The sequence below is a fragment of the Marmota marmota genome, unplaced genomic scaffold (genome assembly GCF_001458135.2).
Source record: "Marmota marmota marmota unplaced genomic scaffold, marMar, whole genome shotgun sequence".
Taxonomy (NCBI): Eukaryota; Metazoa; Chordata; class Mammalia; order Rodentia; family Sciuridae; genus Marmota; species Marmota marmota.
Window position 1 is genome coordinate 11543778 of NW_025999999.1, and position 26408 is coordinate 11570185.

At 37.8% G+C, this 26408-nt stretch overlaps 1 protein-coding gene across 7 annotated transcripts in view; it reads right to left on the reverse strand.

The window, feature by feature from the left end:
- Positions 1 to 26408, reverse strand: part of Sorcs1 (sortilin related VPS10 domain containing receptor 1) — a 469029-nt gene that overhangs the window by 191077 nt on the left and 251544 nt on the right. For all 7 annotated transcript variants that reach the window (XM_048807293.1, XM_048807294.1, XM_015494770.2 and 4 more), the window contains exon 3: positions 19821 to 19920. In XM_048807293.1, coding sequence (XP_048663250.1) covers positions 19821 to 19920 — 100 coding nt within the window. The remainder of the gene's footprint in view (positions 1 to 19820; positions 19921 to 26408) is intronic.

Consider the following 26408-nt stretch of genomic DNA (forward strand, 5'->3'; position numbering starts at 1 on the left):
ATTCAGAATAATGCTATTCAGAATAGTATAAAACTACAAAATAGAAAGCAACCTAAGTCCTGTGGGACTGAAGCCCATTTGATTAGAGAGGAAGTCCTTCAAATAAAGGGGGGAAATGCTACCTTCTCTATTACCCATGACAAATGCATAATTGCTTGGCTCTTTCCAATATCCTGCCCCACTCACTACTGTGCTGTAAGTGAAGCTGAGATTGTATTTTAATCCCCACAGTCCTGAACAGAATATCAATAAAGGCATGGGAGAAAAGCACATATGTCACCATCTGACTTCTCTTCACAATTTAGTACAATGAGATTAATGCGGGGGAACCCAACTAGTTTTATCTTTCTTTCTCATTGTTCTCTTTAGGTAATTCCTACAGCTACTGAAATTGTACTGCAATGTAGGTCAAAGGCACTATCAAAAGGTTTTTCTGCTAACAGAAGGGTCTGCTTTGAAGAAAGGAGGCAGGCAGGAAAGAAGCAGGGAGAGGAATTCCATCAGTTAGGGGATTGTGGAGACAGCAGATACAGAACTTTCTCCTCCTGATGTTTGTGTCTGGAAAGATACCAAATAGCAGTCTTCTATTCCAGGCTGCCTCTTTTGAACATGTAAACTTCTGTTTAAATGGCACTTAGATACAATAAACAGTTTCATTGACTAAGCATTGGTACTCTGGATTACATCTCTCCCCCAAGAGCCCCAAGGTCCTCTTGCTTGCCCTTCCTTTGAGCTCAGATGTTGAGTTTGCAGATACATTCAAGAAAAGTGGCTTCTCTTGGCTGATGATTTCTGGCTGGGGTTTTGTGAGCTTTTCACTGAGACATAAAACTGAGGTTCTGACCACTCAGAGTCATTAAGACTCCCTGGAAACTTTCTGCAAGGATAGTGATATTAAGAGCAATTGCCCTGGCCAGATTCCATCCCAAGTAATTGCATTCTATCAGGCAGTTTGCAACAAAACCTCTTCCCATTCAGTCTTCTCCAGCTTCTCTGCCAGTAATCCACTGGCAGCCGAGGTCCAACACTTTCGGGTCAAAACAGAGTTTCTGCAGTGAAGTCAATTGGAGAATATATACACTAGGTCACAATCGCCACAGGCTCCTTTGTCATCTGCAAACTGCCCCTTTGGTTTGCAATGTCAAAACATTCTCTAAGTCTTCTTATTTTCCAAGGTCTGGCTCCAACCTCTGCTCTTACATAGAGTTCTCCAAAAGCCTGACCTGTTGGAATTAATCACATCCTCCCCATGTTTCCTCTAAACATAGTGTAATTCTTAAATATTAAATTCAACTCAGTAAGTGCACATTCATTTGTGTTCATGACTTCTTGGTCCTCGCTCCTATGTAATGAGCTAACAGGGTATGTGTTATTATCTGAATTCATGGCTAAAGGAAGAAAGACACTCGAAGCTGCATGATTTTGAGTGTATGTGAGAAAAGAATATCGTCATAACAAAGCGATCAGATATCTTTTGTTAGCTGGGGTAGTAATTAAAGTCAGGAGTTTGCTGCCTTTATCCCACTGAGAGGTCTTTGCTCTCCTTTTAAATTCCCTCTGCTCTAGAGATAGCAATTTCCTTGCACACATTTGGGGAAACCAAGTCAAAACAGTGACTGCATGGTGTAAGTCTCAAAGAATCTGATTCCTACATTTTTTTTGTCTCCATCTTTCTGTTTCTTTGTCATTTAAGTAAAGTCTCTTCCATGCAAAACCCACCCTTCTTCCCCATGGTAACATTTTCCTAAAGAGTTGTCTTGGAAATAACTATAATTAAATTGATCCTGTGCACATGAACCTTATTTTACAAATAGCTTAATGTCTTTTCATATATGATTGCATTTTACTCTTTTAATAACATCATAAGAGGCAGAATTTGTACTTTCTCATTTTCCAGATGGAATAAGAAATTCAAGATTTCACTACTGTTTCTGAAATGAACCAGTAAACTGGAAAAAAAACCCACAAAGGTTCAAATATCTTTGGAGTTCATTTTCTCTAAAATTGGACTCAGTAGTATAGACCCACTAGACTATATATACTTCCCTAATTTGAGATCACCTACCCCATGCAGAAAAAGATGTCACAATAGCAAGTGTCCACTATCTTCCATGGAAAAAGACTGGAAAAGATATTTTCTGTGCTTCCAATTGTATTTTGAGTTTTTCTTCCAAAGACATATCAGGATAAAATATCTTATGGATTCCAAGTTTAGAAAAGGCAAATCCTTGTACTAGATAAAAATCCCAGAGTCCAATGCTGCAAGGTTAGTTCTCAAGAATGTTAGCCACATACTTTGGGTGTGTTGTTTCATTTAACATTGACCACAGCCCTCACCCATGCTATGGTTCCCACTGCGTAGCGACACAGATCCTAGTACCACTCATGCACCAGTGTCACTGAGGCTAGGATTTGAGTGGAGGCTGGTGCCTCCAGGTCTACACTCAACCAATCTTCAGCATTGAGTCAGGACAGATAGGAGGGAGCTTCCATCTCCCCCAGCTCATTCAATCCATTTCCCTTTGCCTCGTAACTATGAGCAAGCTAATACTTCTTGTTTTCCCACAAAATGTTAAAGCTAAGTCAGAAGAGGAAAAGGAAATAAAAAGGATATTGAACTTGTTCAGAGAAAAGCTGAGAGTGTCTTATAGCAGTTGTCCATTTTACTGCTGGTTGTAAAAGAAACAAGATGTGGGATTCAAGTCAAGTCATCAGACTTCGATTCAGTCTTTGCACGATCTTTTCTGTCCTAGTCAAGGCACCTTCTCCTTCTCTGATCTATTGTGGGGGGGTGCTTATGGGAATTAGAGAGAGATATAATTCAAAAATAAAAACAATCCACAACTAAAAGCCTCTTCCATATCCTTAAACACTGGAAGTGAAGTTTGACCTTGGGCTTGGCACAGGGCCAGAAGGTGCCGGGGATGAAGGAACTCACTCTTCTTTTTGGCTGAGATGCTCTACAGCCAGGCTGCCCTTTTGAGAAAACAGTATGATCTGATCTTCACTGGTCTCTCAGGAAGGCTCTCTCATTGTGCCAGGATCCCCCTGCTAGCCCTGTTGAATTCCACTTGTCACTGCAGGAACTTGAAAGACATGACAGCCAAATTGCAAAATAGAGATGAGCGACAGTGCATTTTGGCAGTGTTGGGGCAGAGATGGCTGAGCTGCACAGTACAGTGGAAGAAGCTGCAAAAGGGGGTATCAGCTGGTACCTGGATCGTCCATTCTTCCACTGGCTCTACAGATTCACAGTCCCTACTAAGAACATTTGCAGTCTACCTGGTAGGCTGGCAAATGCACCTTGCTCCCTTTTAAAAGTGGAGAACCATCTTCTGGGCATTCGTGTCTATCTCTTCTTGAAAAGGAGTCTTTTTCTTCCTTTGTGTTTTGTTATTTCACTGTTTGTGTGCAGTAGAGGGGAGACACTGTGGTTATGGAATAAAAAGTGTCTATGTTTAATACCATGTTTCTCTTTTTATTGAGTGGTGGGGAGGGTTCAAGGTCAGGATAGGCAATAGCTCACACATCCAAGCTGCCTTAAAATGACACTTTTGGGGGCTAGGGATATAGCTCAGTGGTAGAACACTTGCCTCACATGCATGAGGTTCTGGGTTCTATCCCCCAGCACTGTAAGAAAAACAAACAAAAACCCAGAAAACTACTCTTTCAGTGGTCCCAACTCAAAGCAGTAAAAACCCCCCTTTACTCATCTTGCAGATAATGACACATGTCAGAACTCCTTCCCAAATCTTTTTTTAAATGCCTGAATTTAGTTTTGTTTTGTTCCTTTTTCTCTCTCAAGAATTCTTTGAATAGCAGTTTGTATCTAATAGGCCTGTGTGGGATGCCTGTGTTTCATATCAAGACAGAGCTACTTGCTGTGCAATGGAATGAAGTTAGAACCCTAGAATAATGGAGTGGAACTCTCAAAAAACAAAAATTCCAAGAAGCCCTCCTCCTTGAGTTTAACAAATGTCTTTGAAAACAACTCTAATAGTAGCCTCCTAAGGCTCTGTGCAGTTCAATTGCCATCAAGCATTCTGTGCCATACAGTGACTAAGAATTATTAATTTCAGCCCCAACTTCCTTCATTCCTAGGGGGAAGATCAAACAGGTGTGTTTTCCTAAGCCACTCCTGAAGTCTTCAACCTCGAAAGTCCTTAAATCTCAAAGATAATATGAACACCTCCAAAATGCCCTCTGACCCCACCCCACCCACCCACGAGGTTAAATGTAAAATGCAGTTGTGTTTCTGGGAGAGAAATAATGAACCCTGAATTTTATGTAAACGGGACGAATGGAGAGAAGTGCTCTAATTTCAAATCAAATCTTGCACTGTCCAGTAGAGGGCAGTTGGTTCCAAACACAGAACTTCAATATTTTATACTCGCATCACCAAAGCAAAAAGCCTTACCAATTTGTTTAATTTTTATTTTTAAAAAAATGCAACTAAGGGTTTCACTGAAAAAAACGACCCCTCCCTGCAAGCACACTTCCATGCTCAGCAAAATATAAAATGCAGGTTCTACATCAATTATAAGAAACAGGCCCTCAGAGCCCACATGGTAACATGCTCCCTAGGTAGTTTTTCTGTATGCTGAGGTTTAAGAGCCGCAATAGTAAGTTGGCTTCTCCATTCCCTAATTCTTAAAAGGCACCTGGACATCCATGTATATTGGATTTTCGTGTATATTGGGAAAAGCCAGAGATATCAAAACACTCCAGCTATAACTATATGGCTAAAAAACCAGCTGTCATTACTGCTTGTTTCACTGAACTGATGCTGTTATCTCCCACACATCCTTGCGGGGGAATAACGGTGGCCTTAGGGAGAATGCACCCTGTAGCAAATGCCTGGGGAATATGAATGTTGACAAATAAGCTTAGGGAAATCTCACCATTCCAAGTCCTTGTGCAGTTACCAGTTACACGACCTGGACAATCCCTCTCCAAACTTTAGCTTTTCCCAACTTTAAAGAGAAGTTTATAGTACTTATCCTGCTGATTTCAGAGTTTATAGTACTGACCTTGTAGGTGTCAGAATTTTGTTGTGTTTTGTTTCTGCATGAATTATCCCCATGCCTAGGAAGTTCTCAGTACATATCATGTGTGTCTTCAAGTTTGCTGTTTATTGTAATTGCTGATTTGAGAAGCAGGAGCCCTCACTATTTTATTCCCTCTTTAAAGAAGTATGAGTTGGGGTTACTTCACATATCACTTAATTTAAAAAAAAAAAAACAAAACATATTTCTAGTTCCAATTAAGGTTTTTTTTTTTTTTTTTACTTTTTATTTTTTTATTTATTTATCTATCTTTCTATTTATTTATTTATTTTTTTGGTGGTAGGTACTGAACCCAGGGCCTTATGCATGCAAGGCAAGCACTCTACCAACTGTGCTATATCCCCAGCTCGAGGTCTAATTGTTAACAACTTCTTTTCTAAAATATCTTTTACATCTCTTCCTCCCCAAATTTTAATAATTTCCTTTATACATTTTATACAGAAAAAAGAAGAGAAAATAAAGGTAGTTTTTTTTTCACTAGGGTCCCATGTGTTCATATGCTTTCTCTCCAAGAAAATTACTTAGAAGATCTCTTTTCTAGGGAATCATGAACACCTACAAAAAAAAAAAAGTAGGTGGCTACAAATTTAATGATGATATAGCTCACAGATCAAAAGCAATGGTGGATGCTGAAGGTCTATCAGAGACCAGGAACAAAGTTACATAAGGGAAAGAGAAAGTTCTGGCAGACATGTATGTACAATGTTGAAAGAGCCTCTTCTTAGTTTGATTCCTCTAAGGAGCATCATTCAAGACAATGGAATCTATCTTTAAGCAGATCCTTGCCCTCTGGGCCACCTGTATTGCTTCCCATGTCTCTGAACACAGGTGTGATTATAGGACAGGTTCATTTCTGATACACATTCCTTAGTGGGAAAAAACACACAAAAAACACACTGTGTATTGTGAGTTAATAGAGGCAGGCTGCTAGGTCAGCAGGAAAGCTCAAAGCTAAAACAAGAAATAGTGTCCAGTCAGACTAACAGCATGTCAGAGATGAAAAAGAATTATGGGAGTCCGTTTGTCCTTCTTCCTGCCATTGGAAATCTTTGCTTATTATTGCTGGCAATTTTAATCTCAGAGATGCCAAGGAAAAAGTATTCACAAACTTGCTTTTATTGATCGATTCATTTATTAGAAAGTATTTTTAGAATTTTTCCTGGGAACCCATTCTGGGACATGGGGTTAAGATGAGGCTTCTTGGGATCTTCTATATGGAGTCCTTTTCAGATTCTAAAAGCATCTGGCTGATCCCATAAAGCTGTCAAGGCTGTTATCATGAAGTGATAAGCAGGAGACTGAATAATTTTATATAAGCAGACTTAAAATGCGACATATGGTCTGCCTTTACATTTTCTCTGTACATTGCATTTTATCTGAGACTGTATAATTCATATTTTAAACATGAAATAGATTAAAGGTCTATACAGGGATCAGTACTAGTACTTAGCCTCAAGAACACTAGCAAAAAGTAACCCTTCCTGAAAAGAGAACTGGAGACGTATTTGGAACAAAAGTAAACCAGGATAGACAGAAACGCAAAGACTTAGGTTCTAGTTAAAGAACACCAATCACCAACTAGGATTTAGGGATAAAACAGCAAGAACATAATATCTTCTATCCACAGAATTTTTGCAAGGATAAGATGATTATACTTATGCACTCTTGCATATCATTTTGAAAACCTGCTATGTTGTAAATATATAAGATGGTCTTATTATTCCCTCTTTCACATAAATGACTCAGGAAGGAAGGAAGGAAGGAAGGAAGGAAGGAAGGAAGGAAGGAAGGAAGGAAGGAAGGGAGAGTAGTAGACAGGGAGGAAAAACTGAAAAGTAACCAACTAAGCATTTGTAGATAGGTAACATTCAATTTTAACAGAGCTCTCTCCCACATATTCATTTCAGAATTCTCAGTAATTCCCCTGAGTTGGGTTTGTATGGGAGGAATATAATGAACCATGGGCAAAACTATGTATTTGTAATAAATGAAGCAGAATAGACTGGGCTTGATAATCTTCTGGGCTTTATCATAGGCGCGTCCCCAGTTTCCATTGGCCACTGGGTAATGGAATCCTGGCTGGGTCCCCAGGGGGGCCAAGCTTCCCACTCACATGAAATAGTTATACTCCTACCACTGAGGCCTGCGGGGTAGAGAAAGTGAAATGTTGAGGCTCTTGGGAAATTTTAAGCCCTCATACAAATATAATCTTCAGAAGTCTATAAAATTTCAAATAGTAAAGAAGGGGGATAATATAAAGGTAGGAATCATTCCCTGTGCAGATCAAAGATTTACTTCCTCTTCTCAGTTTGGATGTAGCACTTTGAGTGCTGAGAGAAGGTAGAGGAAGAGGGTCTTTCCACAAGGAGAGGAACTGTCAAGCTTTAACTTGCTTAGATCTGGAATTGTTAACCTAACAGGGAAAAAGCAAATTTCAAGCTCCATTTACTTTCAGCAAATCGGGACTTCTTGTCTCAATCTGAGTGTAGTCAGACTTGTTCTTGGGGCGCTATGTTTATCCTATGGCTGCTTCTACCAAAATAACTTGGTTGACAGAATTTGGCTTCAAACCCCACTAAAATGTCAGTAGCGTCATACCCCTAGGAAGAGAAGGTGGGGAAATCAAGCTCAAGATTACACAGAGGATGGTATCCTGCTTATGTCCCTAAATTAGCATATTTCAAGACTTCCAGTTAGTCAGAAATGATGAACATTTGTGATCTCAGATAAACTATTTCAAGGTCTAAATGCCATGAGACCAAATTTGATTACATAAACTTACACGTATTGAAAAGGCTACCATTTTGGTATGTGTCTGTGGTGCATACAATTTGGTAAGTAGAGCACTCTGTGCCTGGCTCCCCACACTCTGGGACTTCGGTCATTGTTAGCTTGTCATAGATCAGGCCTAGTTATAACCTAGGGGAGAATGGCACTGCAGTTAGAAACACATCCTCACAAAGTAATTAGAGAATTGTGATAATATTTGTGTATCTGGGATAAACCTACGGGCAATGTCCCAATTCTTTCCTAATTATCTTATTTATTTAGGGTCTTCATTTATGTTGACACAAAAGGTCATCTAACTGAAAATCATTGTTCACTATGGTGGTCTGCCCCTTGTTCTTCCAGAAAAAAGCACACTTTTTCATTTGTAGGTCACTCTCTTCTCCTTGGAGAAGAAAATGAGACGGCGACTAAGAAGAATGTGTCCCACCAGTTACACTAGGCACTGAGCCAGAATTACAGCTAACACTGCAGGGGTGAGAGGCAATAGATTTTAATTGGTGCCTAGGGGTAAAGGTCAATTCTCTTGGAACAATGGGCATCTATGGTCATAATTGACTGAGTCCTCTGTGGGAGTTTGTAAATGTCAGTAATGTACTTTCAAATGAAAGCACAAAGGCTTAGGGCCCAAGGAACAAAGTCAGCATTAAGCAATGGAGAAAAATACAGAAATCTGTTAAATAATGCACTACTAAGCTATAAGAGGAACACACAAAAACACAACACATGACATACATTCAAAAGAAAATAGACAGCTTCCCATATCAGGTAAATATCTTCCTAAGATCCTCCATCACTTTCCCCAGCACAAGTTTGGCTATTTTCTTTGAGAGTCTCTCCAATTAAAACACTATAATTATTTGAGTCAAGATGGAGGGGTTTGGTTCCTAAGAAAAGCTACATCCATCCCAGTGAAATTTGGGTTTGCTCGTGGGGAAATCATCTGCATTTGTGAAATTGCAGCTATTATCTCCTTCAACAGAATCTGGACTCTTTTTAGAAAATAGTGGAGAAAAAGATCAAGGACAAGTCAAAATATGTCACACCTGCCAACCCTCCTAGTCCCCACACACAAGCTAGGCTGCTTCCCTTAGTGCTATAAATCCCTCCATTGTCTTTTTTTAAAGAGAGAGAGAGAGAGAGAGAGAGAGAGAGAGAGAGAGAGAGAGAGAGAGATTTATTTTTCAGTTTTTGGCGGACATAACATCCTTGTTTGTATGTGGTGCTGAGGATCGAACCGGGGCCGTATGCATGCCAGGCGAACGCACTACCGCTTGAGCCACATCCCCAGCCTCCTCCATTGTCTTTTCCTCACTTTCTCCAATGTTTACCTACTACCTGGATCCAGATGCCGGAGGCCTCCTCAGCCTTTCATACGCTTGCAGGGACTATATTTTCTAAACTAATAATTAGGATAGGGACTAGGGCTGTAGCAGTGGTAGAGTGCATGCACAGGCTCTGGGTTCAACTCTCAGCACTGCAAGGAAAAAAAACAACTAGGGTACATGATCTATCAGAGGAGTGTTTTATAAGCTTTGGGATGCAAAAGATCAAGATGCACAATATATAAATAGGTAGTACACATTATTAAGATTTTAGAAAATGTAAAGCATTGTCTCTATGTCAAGGTAAACCCCCTGCTCATTTCTGCCTATAATCCTTCAGTCTGTGAACTGTATGCTGACAGGGCCCTTTGTTATGTATATGAGTATCTCTACTGCCTAGCAGTTAATACACCTTGGTCCACTGAATTACGTTTTCCTCTTGTGAATACCATGACCCCATTTCACACCAGTCTACTTCACTGGTCAACCAAAGCCTTTTCATGTTTCTCTCCTGACCATTCCAGATACCATTCTCTCCAAATTCCTGGAGCCTTTAAAAGTCTCTAAGAGTCATCTGCATCATGCAGTTCATCACCCTACGTTATTTAATTGCATCCTTGCGATGGGACCATAGTGCAAAGTTCATGCATCTTTTAGATTTATATCCATTTCTATCATGCTTGCAAAGAAACATGCTAGAGTCAGGCATTCAATTACACACATGTCGATTGATTTCTCCCTAATATGACACCACCAAATTTCTCCAATAATTATGACTCACCAATTATTGAAGATAAGTGCTGACTATGCCACATCTATGATAAGGTGCATTTTAGTTCTATTAATTCAATATTAATAATGTCACCACTGCCCATTTAGTAATTTTATCCATGAGACAGGGAAAGAACACTTAAATAATTGAAAATAAATTTCATATTACATTGGAATTATAATTCAAATGGGTCTTGGAGACATTTGGGAGTCTAAGTAGTCATTATAATCAGATAGTAATGGAAAATAATGTGTTTTAAGAGTCAAAAGATACACATTAATCTGTAACTGCAAATCACTCCAAGCTATACACTGTGCTCTGTGAACATAGTTCTTCAGAGCACATATACAGAAAGATGGTTTTTATCTCCTTTTTCCCTTCTCCTTTGACAAATATTTGCCTTTCTGTGAAAGATTCCTAGAGTCCCCAAAGATAAAGTTCTATGTACATAGCTATTATGATACATAGTTCTGTACTGTAATTGACTGTTTATACATTCATCTCCTCTACCAGGCTTCATAGTTCTTGAGAGCAAGAACAATGTCTAATATTTTTATTCTACTTCCTAGTTGTTTAAAAAAAAAAATCTGGCACCAAATAGGCATTTTATAACTTTTGGTTGAGTTGACCAATGACAGCATAAGGCATGGCCACATAATTTGAAAGTGACAGTAATGATAATAAGGACACTAACATTTCCTAAATGTTTACCATGTGGAGGCACCGTTCTTTGCATGTTTTGATTCTACTTCTCATAGCTATCTTATGATGCTGACACCATCATTATATTTTACTTTAGAGAGAAAGAATTACATCATGGTCTCACAACTAACCAGCCAACAAATAGAAACTGGTCTACAGGCACACAACTTGGATGTGGCTTAGCTGGAATTTAGAGCTAGGCACCCTGGCTGCAGGGTTCATTATGCCACAATAAAAGTCTCCCCTGAGCAAAATTTACAATGACACCCTTCAAATAACAAAGGGTGACTCCACAGTGATAGGAAATAGGTGTTTGATGGTATACCAGACAGGTACAGAAAACAGGCGTGCACAAAGCTAAGAGGCCATTCCACCCATGGGTGGCTGTACATCTAAGAGGTGTCATGCAAAGGGCACTTGTTCATTAAAAGCAGGCAGCAGTGATGGTATTTGAATATGCGACTGGGGAGCTGGTGTGTCTAGATCTGCGCCTACCACGCCTCCACACTTCAGTCATAATTGTGTTTTTCTTCCTGGCAAAACGAATTTCGGCCACAGCCATCAACATCTTTTGCCCATTTGAAACCATTCAGGAAGAACAGAGAGATAAAGGTAAATTGTACGCTCTCTGAAAGTCTTAATAAGTTCCTGGTAAATTAGCCCTCCTCTCTCTGAGAGATCTCAAGAGATTCTTAAACTTCTACTGCCAGACATATTTATGATTTTATTATTTCATTTTCTTCTACCCACTTTCTTTTTGTGTGCTTTGTATGAGCTTTCTCTCATCACTACTGTGTTATTTTAAACCTTCTGCAGTAATCTCTGCCATCTTCTCTCTTTGGCTTCACATCTGTGGCTTCCCTCCTATGTCTCTTCTTCTCTTATCATGAAGGATGTTCTCTTTCCCCTATTCTTTATTTTTTTGATTAGCCCACATTGTCTTTCCTTACTCCAGGCACGCTCATTTCCTGATGGCAGATGCTGTCAATCATGGCAACACTTAGCAGTCTGGTCCCCAAACACAGCCCCACGCAGTCCAAAAAGAACTAACTCTCTCCCAACCCTTGTAGTGAATATACCACACAGTGGGCCTCTCTACCTCTGTCTAAACTCACAAGACTACTGTGAGTGACTGTTTTTTGTTCTGTAAAACTTATTTAAAGTGACTGACTTGAATGGTTGTGAAATGAGATGCATATTAGAGGTTAGGGACCCAGCAAATGAGGGAAGTGAAGTCCTACAGGAACAAAGGGACGAAACCTCAAAAGAAGATTTATTAAGGGAAAGGCAGGGTCAACAGAAGGGATGTTTGAATGGAAAGGATTTCAGCCCTGAGGCTGGTCATGTTCTCTTAATTTCCCCAGGGAAGAAAAAGTGGTTTTTATTAGAGGTTCATCCACAGTGACTTTGTTTTCCTGACAGCACCAAGAGGCAGCTTGGGGCAGATCTGATGTATTGTAGTGAAACATCTCACCCTAGTAAATATGGCAAACTTCCTGTAGCCGCCAGCATTCATCTCCATCCATCACCAGAGCAGCATGGGCTATCCACTAGAAACAAATGTTCTAGATACAGTACGTCAAACACTGGATGATGGAAACTTGTGCGAAACCACGGGGAGTATGCTGCAAGCAAAGGGACCAGAATGTTGAAAAGACCACTGACCATTTTCCACAGCAGAGCGTAACTCCGAACCAACCTGAAATAATGCATTTGAGCTTCATAAAGGGTAAAGGGTGGGCATCTAACACTGAGCCAGCCAGACTTGAGAGTTCGTGGGCTCTAGAAAGGACAGCTGATGAGGCAAAAATAAACACATAAGTAAGCAGACAAGTAAATAAAAAAAAGTCTGCTTTTCAAAAGTTAAGCCATTAGTCTATTACATATATTTGAAGAATGGTTGGCTTCTGAGAAGTATCCTCTTCATATTTGAGAATTTCTGATCACTTGACCACAGGGGCTACCCACCTTTTGAGAACCAGTCAACCACATAATAAATACATAACTTTCATCAATATTCACAATATTTGCAGACTAATATAGGCAATCACTATCTTAATTAACTTGTTTAGAGTAAATAGAAAACAGATTTTTTTTTGTGTGTGTATATGTGTATGTGTGTTTTGGTACCGGGGACTGAACTCAGGGGCACTCAACCAGTGAGCCACATCCCCAGGCCAATTCTGTATTTTATTTAGAGACAGAGTCTCACTGAGTTGCTTAGTACCACACCATTGCTGAAGCTTGTTTTGAACTCACGGTCCTCTTGCCTCAGCCTCCCAGCCACTGGGATTACAGGCTGTATTTTTTTTTTTTAAATAAAGACTACTCGAACTTGGTAAAGATTTCTCTGTGGACTTGTCAATCACCTTTCTATTTTCCTAGCTAGCTACATGCATCTTTTTCTTTAAAACATAAATTTGGCTACAAAAATTCTGTATTATAACCTCAATAATCTGTAAACTCCATCCTCATGAAGTTATAACTTATGATTTTAAAATCACTCATTTATGATTAATGTTTAATATATTAGATTGCATGTGATAGACATAATATCCATGAGGGATAACATGCGCTATGTTGATGAGGCAAGGAAAGTGCTTCCACCAAAAATTACTAAGTACTGTTTAATGTTGCATGATGTAAAACAATAAAATACTAGTTAATGTTATCAATTCTGAGAACTCAGGAAAATTAGGTGATTTGAGGGATTAATAGAGATGGAAGGAAAAAAATAAGCTTTTAGAAGCCATGTACTGACCACAAGTTATTGCCTAAACTGGATAACATTTTAATATTTTTAAAAAGTATTTGACAACATAAGCTTTAGAGTCACACAGTTAATATCCAATGAAAGAAGTGCTTTTTATGTAATGTAACATGTTGTGCTAAAATTGATATGACTATGGTTTTATTAGCATTTCTTTATGAATTTTATAGGTGTTTGATTTATATAAAATAATTTGGGATAGTTGGCTGTTGGAGGTGAGTGTGGAATACAGTGTCCTAGATCAGTGCCTTTTTGTTTTATTTCCATTGTGTTTTGCCAAGCCCAGGAGTTCCACAAGGTTCCCCAGGACCACTTTGGCAACAAAGCGGGCTATTCCTGGTGCTATACTCTTGCTTCAGAGGGTCCTCTGTCCTTATTATTCTGTAGTTTATTTGAAACATAGAGGCTGAAATAACTGTAAGAAAATCACCCAGAGAAAAAAAATAGAAATGCGGCATGCTTTTTTTTTTTTTTTTTTGGATTTTTTATTTATACTGCTCAGGAAAAAAACTGAACAACGTTCAATGGAGCTTAACAGTATAAAACTCAGAAATACCCATCAAAAAACATTCAAACGAGTTGATCTTTCCCTTTAGCTATGGTTGCCCAGGCTAAGTGGAGAGTAGTAAGCATTTATTCACTAAAAAAGGGCACGTCTGTTGAAGTTTGGAAAATGCCACCACCACTGCGTCTCTGAGTTCACACATGACACTTCTTTATGAATGAAACACACATTCTCTTTAAAAGATTAGAGGCGAATGGATGATCTTGTGTACAAAGGGACAGATAAAAGAGCTAGGGGAGAATGAGCAAGTGTCAAGTGCCCGCCAAGGGAAATGTCATCGCCCCCTTTGATGTATTATACAATACTCTAGTTCCCCTTGGCCTCACCAGACAATGTTGAGTGAGTGCTATGCAAAGTCCTGGCATTTTAAATATCAATCATGCTCTTCTTAGGAAAGATACAATTACACATTATGGCCTAGAAATGACTAAAACCTATGGGATTCTTTACTGTCCTTGTTTGTTTACTCAAAAGAATTATTTATAATTAATAATTAACTTACAATTATAATTATTGGACTCTGAGAAATTACTGAGTCAAAGCTGGTTTTACAGGACTCGTCCTCCCAAAGTTCCATCCCGAGTGTCCAAAACCCACCCTATATTCAATTCAAATACTCCCCATGTGCTGAACACTAACTATCTACCAAGGTCCTATGTTCAGCATGACAAAGACTACAAAATTGATCAAGGCACCTAATTCCATGTAGGATCTTATGTTCTAAAGGAGAGGTTAGACATAATCAAAAACAAACGTAGCGTATTATGATGTGGTAGAAGTAGTGGCATTTGAGATTTACTTCTGAGATTTCACAATCTTGGCTTTTCTTTTACCAGTTGCATGTAACTGGCAAGTCACGAAACTCTCTGGGATTCAGTTTCCATCTCTGTTAAATGAAAGAGTAGAATCTGAAAATCCCCACCTTTTGTAGGGTCTGATCCCACAATCCTTCCTGAGAAAAGTTGTCTGACCCTAGCACACACAACTCTTTCCTGTCCCAGGAAAACAAATGACAAGAGGAATTAAGTGTGCCCAGGGTAAAAAGAGACAGGGAGTCAATAATCAAACACTTATTTAGAAAGTGTCGCATACAGTATGGTAATTAAAACCTAAACATCTGGAGAAAATGCAAACAGTGTTTAATGCCGGCAGGTACCAAGAGACCTGCAAGAATGATCAATGTGTTCTGTGGAGCGAGGGTCCTAATTATAGGATGAAAGCCTTAGAAGACTCTCAGCAGGAATGATATTAATTAAGAAGTGATAACAGAATAGGAAAGATAGTAGAATGAAACAGACATTATTAATGTATGTATATATGTGACTGCATGACCAATATGATTCCGCAACATGTACACTCAGAAAAATGAGAAATTATACGCCATCTATGTATGATATATCAAAGTGCATAAATGCATTCTACTGTCCTGTATAACAAATTAAAACTAATTAAAAAAATAAATCCCTAAAAAAAACAGAAGAAAAAGAAAAAAGAGGTGATAACACAGAAATGAGAAGGAACAGGGAAGCAAAAGGGGCACAGGAAATGTAAAGAACAAATACTATCTAGGTTTTTTCTTTGCAGGTAACATAGTGTGAAGAGACCATGAGGATATGACAACTGAATGAATTGGCTGTTCTCAGTTTTGTTTTGTTTTTTCTCTCTAAGAATTCCAGGTAGAGTTTTGTATTCTTTAATCCTTGAAGATGCTATACAACACCTTGTGAAGAAACAGCAAGATAAGGTCAGTTGTGGAAAGAAAGAAAGAAATTTTCTTTTTAGGCAGAATACAAATAAACTTGAAGAAAATTTAAGAGGGAGACTGAGATTTAAACATTGATTTTTTTTTTTCCTTTGCTACACTTGTGTTAGTTCTCCCATTTCCCTCTGCATCACAGCTGTTCTTCTTAGGTACAGGTTAAATCATCTTTTCTCCTAGCAGACTATATGTATGTAGCCAATAAACCTCTGGTGACACAAACAAGCCTTGGAATTTATCATGAAGTAGAGGTGGAGGAATTATTCTCCTTCCAAGCCATGGTGACAGATAGTTACCCTGCCTGTCTTCTGGCACTAGGACCCACTTGGTCTTATTCTTTGGGGCCTACCTCATATATCAGGGGCCAGGGAATGGGTGTTTTCTGTAAGAAAGTATGAGTAAGACAGGATAACACCTAAGAGCAGGCTGTCTGTCTTCTAGTCAAGATTTCCTAGATTGACACTGGATGAGATGATAGTTTCTAATGTAATAGACCTATCCGGGGAAACCTGCTATAATTTACAGCAGAAAAGCGGTCAATGGATGATCATCAATTTAAACAGTAAATTAGGGCTTGTTTTATTCTGGACTCTGATCCCAGTAATGCCCTTAACAAGCTGCCTGCAAAGCCAGGACACGATGCCTGCTGTTTGAGACACGATGATTGAAAAAGAACTGCTCTCGCCTTCACAAACACCTAAAAATAGCAATAAGGACGGGAAGACAAACAGGCTTCTGGGAATGCAGGCAGTTACACGGATGTTGTCAGTTTTATTCCATTTGTTCCCACCAACGTGAAACACAGAAGAAACTCTCTGGTACAAAAGATGTTAACTTGTTACATAGCATCCTAGAGATTTGAAAGACTTAACGCAGCCCTTTAAGGAGCCTGCCCTTTTCACCAGAGGATAGCAGGAGTCCCAGGAGAATCGAAGTGAACTTCAATGCCTTTGTCCTCTATAATTAAAAGAGAGCCTGATAATTCTTTCTTCTGCCTCCTCCTCCTTTTCTTTAAACATAAACTCATATTGATTGAAGCAAATATATTCATACTTTAAAATGCTGTGCAGGTGCTATCCCTTTGGTTCAAATATGTCCCTTTGCAGGGATGGGGGTACATATTTCTTGGTGATAAATTCACCTCATAAGTAGAAAAACTGTACACAAATATACTGCTATGTCAACTTTATTGATTTTTGCACCATTGTAAAGACCTTCATTGTCCTCCAATATATCTTAAATCTATCAGCATCTCAGAAAGTGACCCTGAAGGCCTCGTTTATCTGTAGAGGAAAAGATCCCTTGGTTTAGGTTCCCTCATAAACACTGTGATTTAAACATCAGGGGCCACCTCTGCTTCTGCAGAGCAACAGGCCCGAAGAAAGCTATTCTCTCACAGCTATTTTCTCATAGTCATAGACAGTGACTTCTCCCTCTCTGGAACTAGGGTCTGCCAAGTCTTCATTCAAAGCAGTTAAAATACCCCTGGCCAAATATCCTTTTCCAAGTCCTCCAAATGGCTACCCATCATGTATGCAGTCTCATTGGTGTCAATGTTTCTAACTGAGTGGGTTCTATGGCAGGGCTCTTTGCTCTACTCCCTCTCAAGAGTTCCTTCTAGTCTCAGGAGCTACATCTGAGCTTGAGAGTGTCACTCTTCAAATCCAACTCCCATACACAACCTTAGTCCCAGGATCCTCATTGTGCAAGTGTAAATGACTCACCCAAAGTCACCTGCTGGTTGGCAACAGATTCAAGGCAGGGAGGTCCAGTTCTGAATCTTAGTTCAGGGACCTTTCAAATCAGAAAGCATCACACTGTATTCACAACTAGGATAGAGGATTTGGGAGGTGGGATGTTGATTTGTTTCTCAATTTACCCTGTGGTGTAAAGCATACTATGTAGCATACAGTTTGTTGATTGCTAAATTAAATCTACTAAAAATGTGAACTAGAGGAAAAAATCAATAGAGATTACGAGGATTAATTTAAAGCCAACAAACAACTAAATCTCATTAAAGAAATAAAGGATAAAGTTTTAGTTCCTCAGTTTGAATCTGTATACAGCAGATCAAAATTGATTAGGTTTAATTATTGATGATGGGCCAATAAGGAGGCAGTAAAGACAAGAGAGGAGTGTTTATGACATACCTCTAATTTTAAGCTTGACATTATTGAGCTGTGTTGTCTGGTACTGTGGTCATCACCCATACACATAACTTAAATATATAAATTTAAGTTAATTAAAATTAAATGAAATTCAAAATCCTTTCACTTCCTTATGCTAGTCATATTTCGAATATTCAACAGCCACAAGTTGCTAATGTCAAGAGTATTGGACAGTTTAGAGGAGCATTTCTATCACTGCAGAAAGTTCTACTGGATACTGCTATTTATAGGGGATAATCACTACTATTGCCTCCAATAATTATATGAAGCAGGAGGAACAAGATGATAAGAAAGGAGAATAAAGTGAAAAGAAAACACTGATTAAGCCTTTACTGTCCCGTGCTAAGCACTTGAAATGTCTAATCTCAGGTAATTCTTATAACCTCCCTCGTGGGGTAGGTACTATAATTATCCCCATTTTAAATTTGAGGACGCTGTGCTTGGAGAGATTAAGTAAATCACCATACCTATACATTTAGTAATTGGCTTAGCTGGGGTTTTACTCAAGCCATTTAAATTCAGAGTCTAAGCTCAACTGTTATGTTGCATTTACTGAAGCACTAGAAATGTTTAGATGTACACCAGAAACACTTGATACAGTCACCTGAGCCCCAATCCAGAGCAACAGGATAGGACCAGGGCTGGCAGATTTGGGACCACTTACTGGAGTCAGAGTTGAGGATGTTGCTTAAGAGCTAGTATCATTTGCCTTCTACAGTCCAGATGACAAAAGGTAGAAACTGCCTAAGGTCATTATCAGTACCTAATGACAAATTGGAAATGAAACCCTAGAGATCAGAGCTATCATTATCACAGAATATGGTTTAGGACATATTAATGAGGAACACTATTCTATTTCCTGATGGATACTATTAATTCATATAATCTATGGGATACTTAGACATAATGTCAGAATTCAGAATTTGAGAGCTGGGCATGATGGCATAAGCCTATAGTTCTAGCTAATTAGAAGGCGGAGCAAGGGGACTACTTGAGCCCATGGGTTCAAGACCAGCCCGAGCAACACAGCAACCTCTCTCACCCCTAATATTCAGAATTTGATGACACCAATTTATAAAGATGTCACTCTTCCTTCGAGATAAATGCCATTTTCACTTAAAATTAGACATTTTCTTTCTGGGAAAATAAAAACTCTGAAGAATAGATGGTCCCTGTTAATAGGAAAGGTATAATAAAGTGGAAAAATTATGATTCCCAAGGAAGAAATCTGAATTCTAGTCCTGATTGTGCATGCAGCTTTGAAATATGTGCAAACCACTTTCTTTCTCTAAACCTGAGTTTTCTCATCTGTAAAATAAGGGCATGGAATATTACGATCTCCAAGGTTCCTTGCAGCTAAGATCCAGATCAGGAAGGACTAATCTCACCATTCTTTCCATGCTATGTTCTTCTGCCAAAGGCAGGGCCCCCTTCCTAATGTTTCTGTGCAACCTGGACAAATTTTAGAAATGAACCCCTGTCTGCTGTAGGATAATGCATTCACTGAAATTCTAGTTAATATATTTACTCTATGTCAAGGGAACCTGGAACATCAGATGAAAATCCATCTTTCCTCTGTCCTGTCTAAGCTTATTCTAATTCTTGTGCCTGATTGGTCAGTGCTTCTACAAGACACTCAGCAGCATACACTCAGTAAGACTTACTCCATGTAGCTGCCTTTCCAAAATGGAAATGATGCTCCTACCCCTCACCCTCCTTCATTCACAGTTGCTGATTAGAAAATTATGATGTGTCAGGCACTTCTACACCTTACCACCCATCAACTCATCTTTACATCTCTAATCGAAGTTTAACTGCAAAGGATTTTTAGGTAGCTAGATAGGTCAGCCAATCAAGATAGAAATCACACCATGAATCAGTAGCATACTAAATATACATTTCTTACCTTACGCTTGTTGGTAGGACACACATAAAGGTAGCTCAAGATTGTCTTCAAACCCACTTTATCATTCAGCTTCTCATAGGTTGTCCCATAATCAGTTGACCTGTAATTCAAAGGAGGCTTTAATGAGGACAGAAGTACACGTCATTCGGCTACTTGTCAGTATAATGCATGTTTTACATAGTAGAATGGCTCTCCGGAGGTTTCTAAATGATTCATGTAGTATATAATGATGCTTAATTATGTACACAGTAGCATCATGTGAGTGGTTAGCATTTGCATTTAAATTGAATTGGTAAAAATTAAAACTCCATCTCTCTGCTGCTCCTTAATGTACGCACTTTGCATAAAGGATGTGATTAATTTAAGAAGATTAAGAGATGAGGGTGTTCCTCAAATTGACCAAAGAAATAAACAGCTTTTAGGCTATGACATTTCTAAACTTTTGCTTTATCTTTGGTACAGTGGAAAAGCAGGTTCTCCTGATTTATCTACAAACTGTGTTTTCTTTCATGAGTCATAGGATATACGGTGGGTTAGTCCCTTCAAAGGTCATTCAGTCTTTTTCTATTATTTAAGAGCAAGGAAATGTCTTAATAATAAGTGAAATTTCACAACCTTCCCGATGGCCTTTTCCAGTGTTAAGCAACCCAGAGTGAGCAGGATGTTACCTCTTGGCACTGAAACCATCTTTCTTGTAGATTCTCTAATCTTTATTTAGCCACTGGTCAATAACTTATGACTTCAGATTAAATACATGGGTTTTAATCATTATCTTTATGAAAGTCTATGTTGTATTTTGAAAATTTAATTCTGGTAGGTCATCCTGAAACCATGTGCAGTGGGGAATGGTAATCTCTATTTGAAGACAGTAGTTGTAGAATGTAGGTGACTATTTAACAGTAATAATTGAGGTTGAGGAACAGGACATCTGGGATTTGAATCCAGGAATCCTGGCCCTAAGCCCTAGGTTATTTTCATTTTACCTCAGCATTTTTTTCTTTCTTTCTTTAAAAAAAAAGTAATAAAATTTCCTCTTCATCTCTTTGTTTCACAAAGCCAATTTCCTATGAAATTTATTCGATCATTCACATCTGTGGACCTCCTTAAACATACCAAGACTGTGCTAACTGCCAGGATATAAAAATCAGTCCCCTCAAGTACCTAACAGGTAATTTCAACAGTCAGAAGTATAAAGAAATAGTTATAATGTACTAGACACAATGACAGAGATATTAATAATAATTAGAAGACAAAGTTGGTTTAATCAAAAAAGAACAAAAATGGGGTAATATAAATTTGCTTTGGATCCTGATGAAAACTACAAATTCCTACTGGCCATAATGATAAATAGAGAAAGTCTTTTTTTTTTTTTTTTAAACAATCTCACTTCCATCCACAAAGAGTCTACTCAGAAGAAAACAATGGAGCAAAAAAGTTGGATGAAAGTATTGTTGGAATTAAGAATCAATTCTGCCTTGAAATTCAAGACATTTCATCCTAAAATTTATACCCAGATGGCAAATACCAAAAAGTCTCTACTTTGAAGGATCTGGGTAAAATTCCGTATCATTGAGGAATGGAGTGATATGTAAAACTTCTTCCAAGAACTATGAACCTTGACAATGGACAGGAGTTTAAAAACAGGAAGTAGGGTGAGCATCTTCAACTAGAAGTCACCTGGTACAAGGAGGATACATAACTGGCTTCTTCAGGACTAGTCCCCACATTACGACAGTCACATGAACATGGATTGATGGCCAAGAACATTTGAACAGCATCCCAGAGATCTTTCATAGATCTTATTTGTGAACCACATGGAAATTTCTGAAAATTCTTCTCACACCCATCTTTCCCTTCTCAAATTCACAGCAAATGTGAGGAGATTTCCTGCAAATTTCTAAAAAAAAATCTAAGATTTCTTTTCTCACTCAGTCCACTCTTTGTGTTGTTTTTTTCCCCCCCACTCTCAGGCTCACCTTTCTGGCCAACATTTTCTGTCTACTAAGATTTGCTTGTATCCTAAATGTTGTTGGCTTTTTCTAGCTTTTTTATTGTGTAGTTTTTCCTATTCAATATCTGAATAATATTTACAAGTTCAAGAACAAACAAGCAGATGCAATATCTACTTGAGAGTTGGTGGGAGGCAGATGAACTGTGTTCATACTTCTACATTAATACATTTTGCCTAGTGAGATGGAAATAATACAACTTCATTGGATATGAGGGGATGATTCAAATTTTCTAGGGGAATAATAGGAAAGAAGGCTAGAGAAGTAGGGATAGTCTACAGAGAGTGAGTTTCTTAGAATTTCTATTAATTTCTACTAGTGAATATATTTACATTAATAATACCATACACTACAAAGGCAAATAAGGATTACTTTTTAAGCAATCTGTAGGAAATCATCTTCCATGTGTGTATATATGTGTGTGTGTGTGTACATGTGTACACACCCATTTACAGGTGTGTATTTAACTCTAATCCAAATGTCACAAGATGACAATGGAGTAAGTGGCTCAGATTTGCATTAGACTTTTTTCAGAATTTATGCTGTTTTTGCATATTGTAATTATAATATCACTGTACACCAGTCCAGTTTCTTCTAGATATCCATCACTATTTTTTGTACTATCTCTTGGATCTCGATTTTATGAAGCTCAAAGATGGAACCAAAATTGTTGATTCTCCATCTCAGCAGACCTGGAGGTCTAACCATCATGGCTTTTGTAATAAGCAATTGACAGAGAAAAAATAATTCATTTTCACACACCCAAATGGTATAGATTGGCAGTCGTCCAAGGGTGTTTCACAGCTAGAATGAGAGTGTTGGCCGGTGTTATGGGTAGAACTAACAATAAGCTGGCACATACTGATTTATATGATGGTACAGGAGTGAAAATATTAAATACTTGCAAACCAGCTGGTAGATAGTTATAGTACAAAGATTTCTGAGCAGCTACTCCTGCAGCCTTACCACCATGGCCTATCAGTACCCTCTAGGTCTCTTAACAGTCCAGCAAGCAAAAGACTGAGGATTGGCACAGCAGAGGTCTCAAGAAACTTTCTCTAGCATCAAGACCAGCACCAGTGCTGTTTGGTCAATGTCCATGACAATCAGCCTATGTCCAAGTAGGGGAGACAGTGATCTTGGTGTGGTCCTGCATCCTGGAAAGAAATTATTAGTGCCCAACTGCATCCCTAGTTCACAGTTATCATCCTGTGGTCAACTGTGGGAGCCATAGTCTACAAAGAACAAAGGCTCTGAACCAGCAGGTGAGAAAGACAGATTGAGGAGCAGGCTGACCCGTAATCCAATGTACTGGTTTGTTAAACACTTTAAATATCAACCCTAGGCATAGGGGAAGGGATATTTTCCAGAATTAAATTATTTGGAAATGTTTGATTAGGCCAAATTTAATGTTCCTGTACTTCACAAATTGTATTATTCTAATATGCACCAAGCCTCTTACATACATAATTCATGTAACATTTTCCAAACATATCTGATTATAGGATCTATTATTGAGTGACATCAAATGAGATTAGTGTTCTGAGCAACACTATTTGGGGAAAAAATATCAAAAACAAAAATGCAAAAGAAATAAATGAATCTTGGCTTCATGAGGAAAAGAGAAAAATAAAACTATTTAAAATAAATAAAATTTGCAAATGAAAATACCAGCCTGTGCTTACCATAAAGTGACAACTTTTGCAAAGGAAAAAATCAGAAACAAAAAAAGAAAAAAAGGAAGTGTTCTTAAAATATGCATCATGCACAGACACATTCAAGATGCAATTATGAAGTCTTGAATTCTCAAGTTGTATCATTTTTAAAAAACATTCCAAAGCAAGCATTTTTATCTTCAGGCTTTGTTTGTAGGTTGGCTTATCTATAGATTAAAAACAAAACTTCTGTCAACACCTAGACTATGCTAGAAGTTGAAAGCTTAAAAATAAAAAAAAAAAACAGCAGCATCTCAGGAAAATAAATATGCTAGTGATTAAATCAAAACTTGCCTCCTTTTGCTTTTGATCTTTAATCTTTATTCTGCCCTTCTTATAAACTTCTTAAATAGTGACTTTCAGAATATTTGAAAGCATGTCTTTAAGTATTTACTAAATACACAGAACTGAGATAAGTTGCTCTGAAGGGTGGAGAAACCACATCAGATGCATCCCACCTGCCTTCCAAGAACCTATGATCCCTAGGAGACAACAAAATTCCTCATTACACTTGAAAAAGGGATCAATACAGGATATGCCTAGTTTCCACAAGAAGTTGCAGATAAAATGTATGATTGGGTCTCTGATAGTCTATATGCAATCAAATGAGACACTAAATCAACAGCATCTTTTGTAAATTCAATAAATCCATAAAAATACTTAGCACCTTGACTAGCATACAATAAGCAACCTATTAATGATAGTTTTTGTTGTTTTATATCTTTTTTCTTGTTTGTATGTTTTTTTAAATTTTTTTGCCCAACATTTACTAAAACCCATAATGTGAGCCTACAAGGAAAATCTCAATCATTGAATCTTATTTTGATTTAGTTTGCTAAGCAGAGAAGACATTTATGGGGGCTTTTACAACATCTTTAAATGCAGCTGAATTTAGTCCATCAGATTTTGAAGGAAATGGGCTAGTAGTTTTATGTAGGACTTGGATCAGAGACTTAATGGTAAGAACTGGAATATGAGAGTTGAAGATTTTATGCTTTGCTTTTATAATAATTTTATCAGAATTCCATTGCTGCATAGGGTATTATGCTTGAAAAATCTAATAGATAAAATAATAAAAAGGATCCTTCATTGGGTGTTTATAATGGAATCCAAGCTCTCATATGCAGAATTTTATAAGATGAATATTAACACATATTATAAATAAGGAAGACCTTTTAAAATGTAAAACCAGCCAGGCACAATAGCACATGACTGTAATGGCTCAGGAGGCTGAGACAGGAAGATCACAAGTTCAAAGCCAGCTTCAGCAAGTTAGTGAGGCCCTAAGCAATTTAGTGAGACCCTGTCCCAAATAAAATACAAAAGGGCTGGGGAGGTGGTTCAATGGTTAAGCACCCTGAGTTTAATCCCCAGTACAAAAAAATAATAATAATAAAGTAAAATAAAATAAAGGAAAACCAATGTACTTAAGGCCAAACCCACAGAGGTTACACCTTTAATTCCATCCTACTTCTTTCCAAAAGCCACAAGAAGTGATTTGTAGATGGAAAATCAGGTGTATTTAGATAATCTAGTTTAGACTTTCTTAGTAAAAGGAACAAGATCTGAAACTGAAGCACTAAATGGTGTAAACCAAAGGCTGGGTTTTTCTCATACACACTGATCAGGCAGAGGGTCTTCCAGGGAGAATCATTTTTTAAAAAAATTTGAAGTATAAACAGAAATTCTCATAAGGATCTGAGAGCAATGAAAGTTTACTTTAAACCTGTATATATCTTTATATTTGAAAAGAGTTTCCTGTATACAGCATGTAGTTAGGTCTTGTTTTTTGGATCCATTGTTACAATCTTTTTTAACTGGTGCATTTAAAATGTTGACATTTAAAAAGTGATTATTAATACAGTTTAATTAACACTATTGTTTATTACCATTTTCAATTCCTTGTTCTTATTCTTTGTTCCTATTCTTTTCAACATGTTTTCTACCTTCAGTGGCTTTGAGTGTTTTATATGATTTTATTTCCTTCCTTTATTAGTCTATCAATTATATTTCTTCTTTTCCTTTATTTTTAATTTGTACTATAAATTTACAACTAATCTAAGTCCATTTTAACATAACACTGCACTTCTTCATGAGCAGTACAATTATTATATGATAGAAAAATATTCCTACTCCTCCCTCTCATCCCTTATATTAACATGATTCATTTCACTTCATAAAAACAGATACCCATAAATGTGTGTGTATGTGTGTGTGTGTGTGTATACACACACACACACACACACACACATATATGAACATCTACAATCAAATATATTAATATTATTATTTTGAATAACTGGTACCATTTAGATCAATTAAGAATAAGAAAAATGAGAGTTTTGTTTTATTTTCACTTATTTATTCTTTGATCCTCTTCCTTTCTTTTTGTAGATCTGAGTTTCTGACCTACACCATTTTCTTCTCTGAACAATTTCTTTTAGCATGTCTTTCAAAGCAAATCTACTGACAAGAAATCCCTCAATTTTTGCTGATGAAATCCTTATTTAACTTTTAATTTTAAAGGATAATTTTTCAGGGTATAGAAATCTAAGTTTTTGACATTCTCTCAACAATTTAAAATGTTTCACTCCATTCTCTTCTTGCTTGCATGAATCTGAGAAGTCTGATATAAATATCATCTTTTCTCCTCTAGAGGAAAGGTGCCCCCCACACTGACATTTTTCAAGATGTTTTTTATTCATCTTTGATATCCTAAAGTTTGAATATGATGTATTTAGGTGCAGTTTCACTGAGGTTTCTGGACCTGTGGTCTGATATCTGACATTAGTTCGCAAAAATCTCAACTATCTTCACTTCTTTCTTTGATTCACACCTTTTTTTCTTCTCCTTCTGGTCATCCC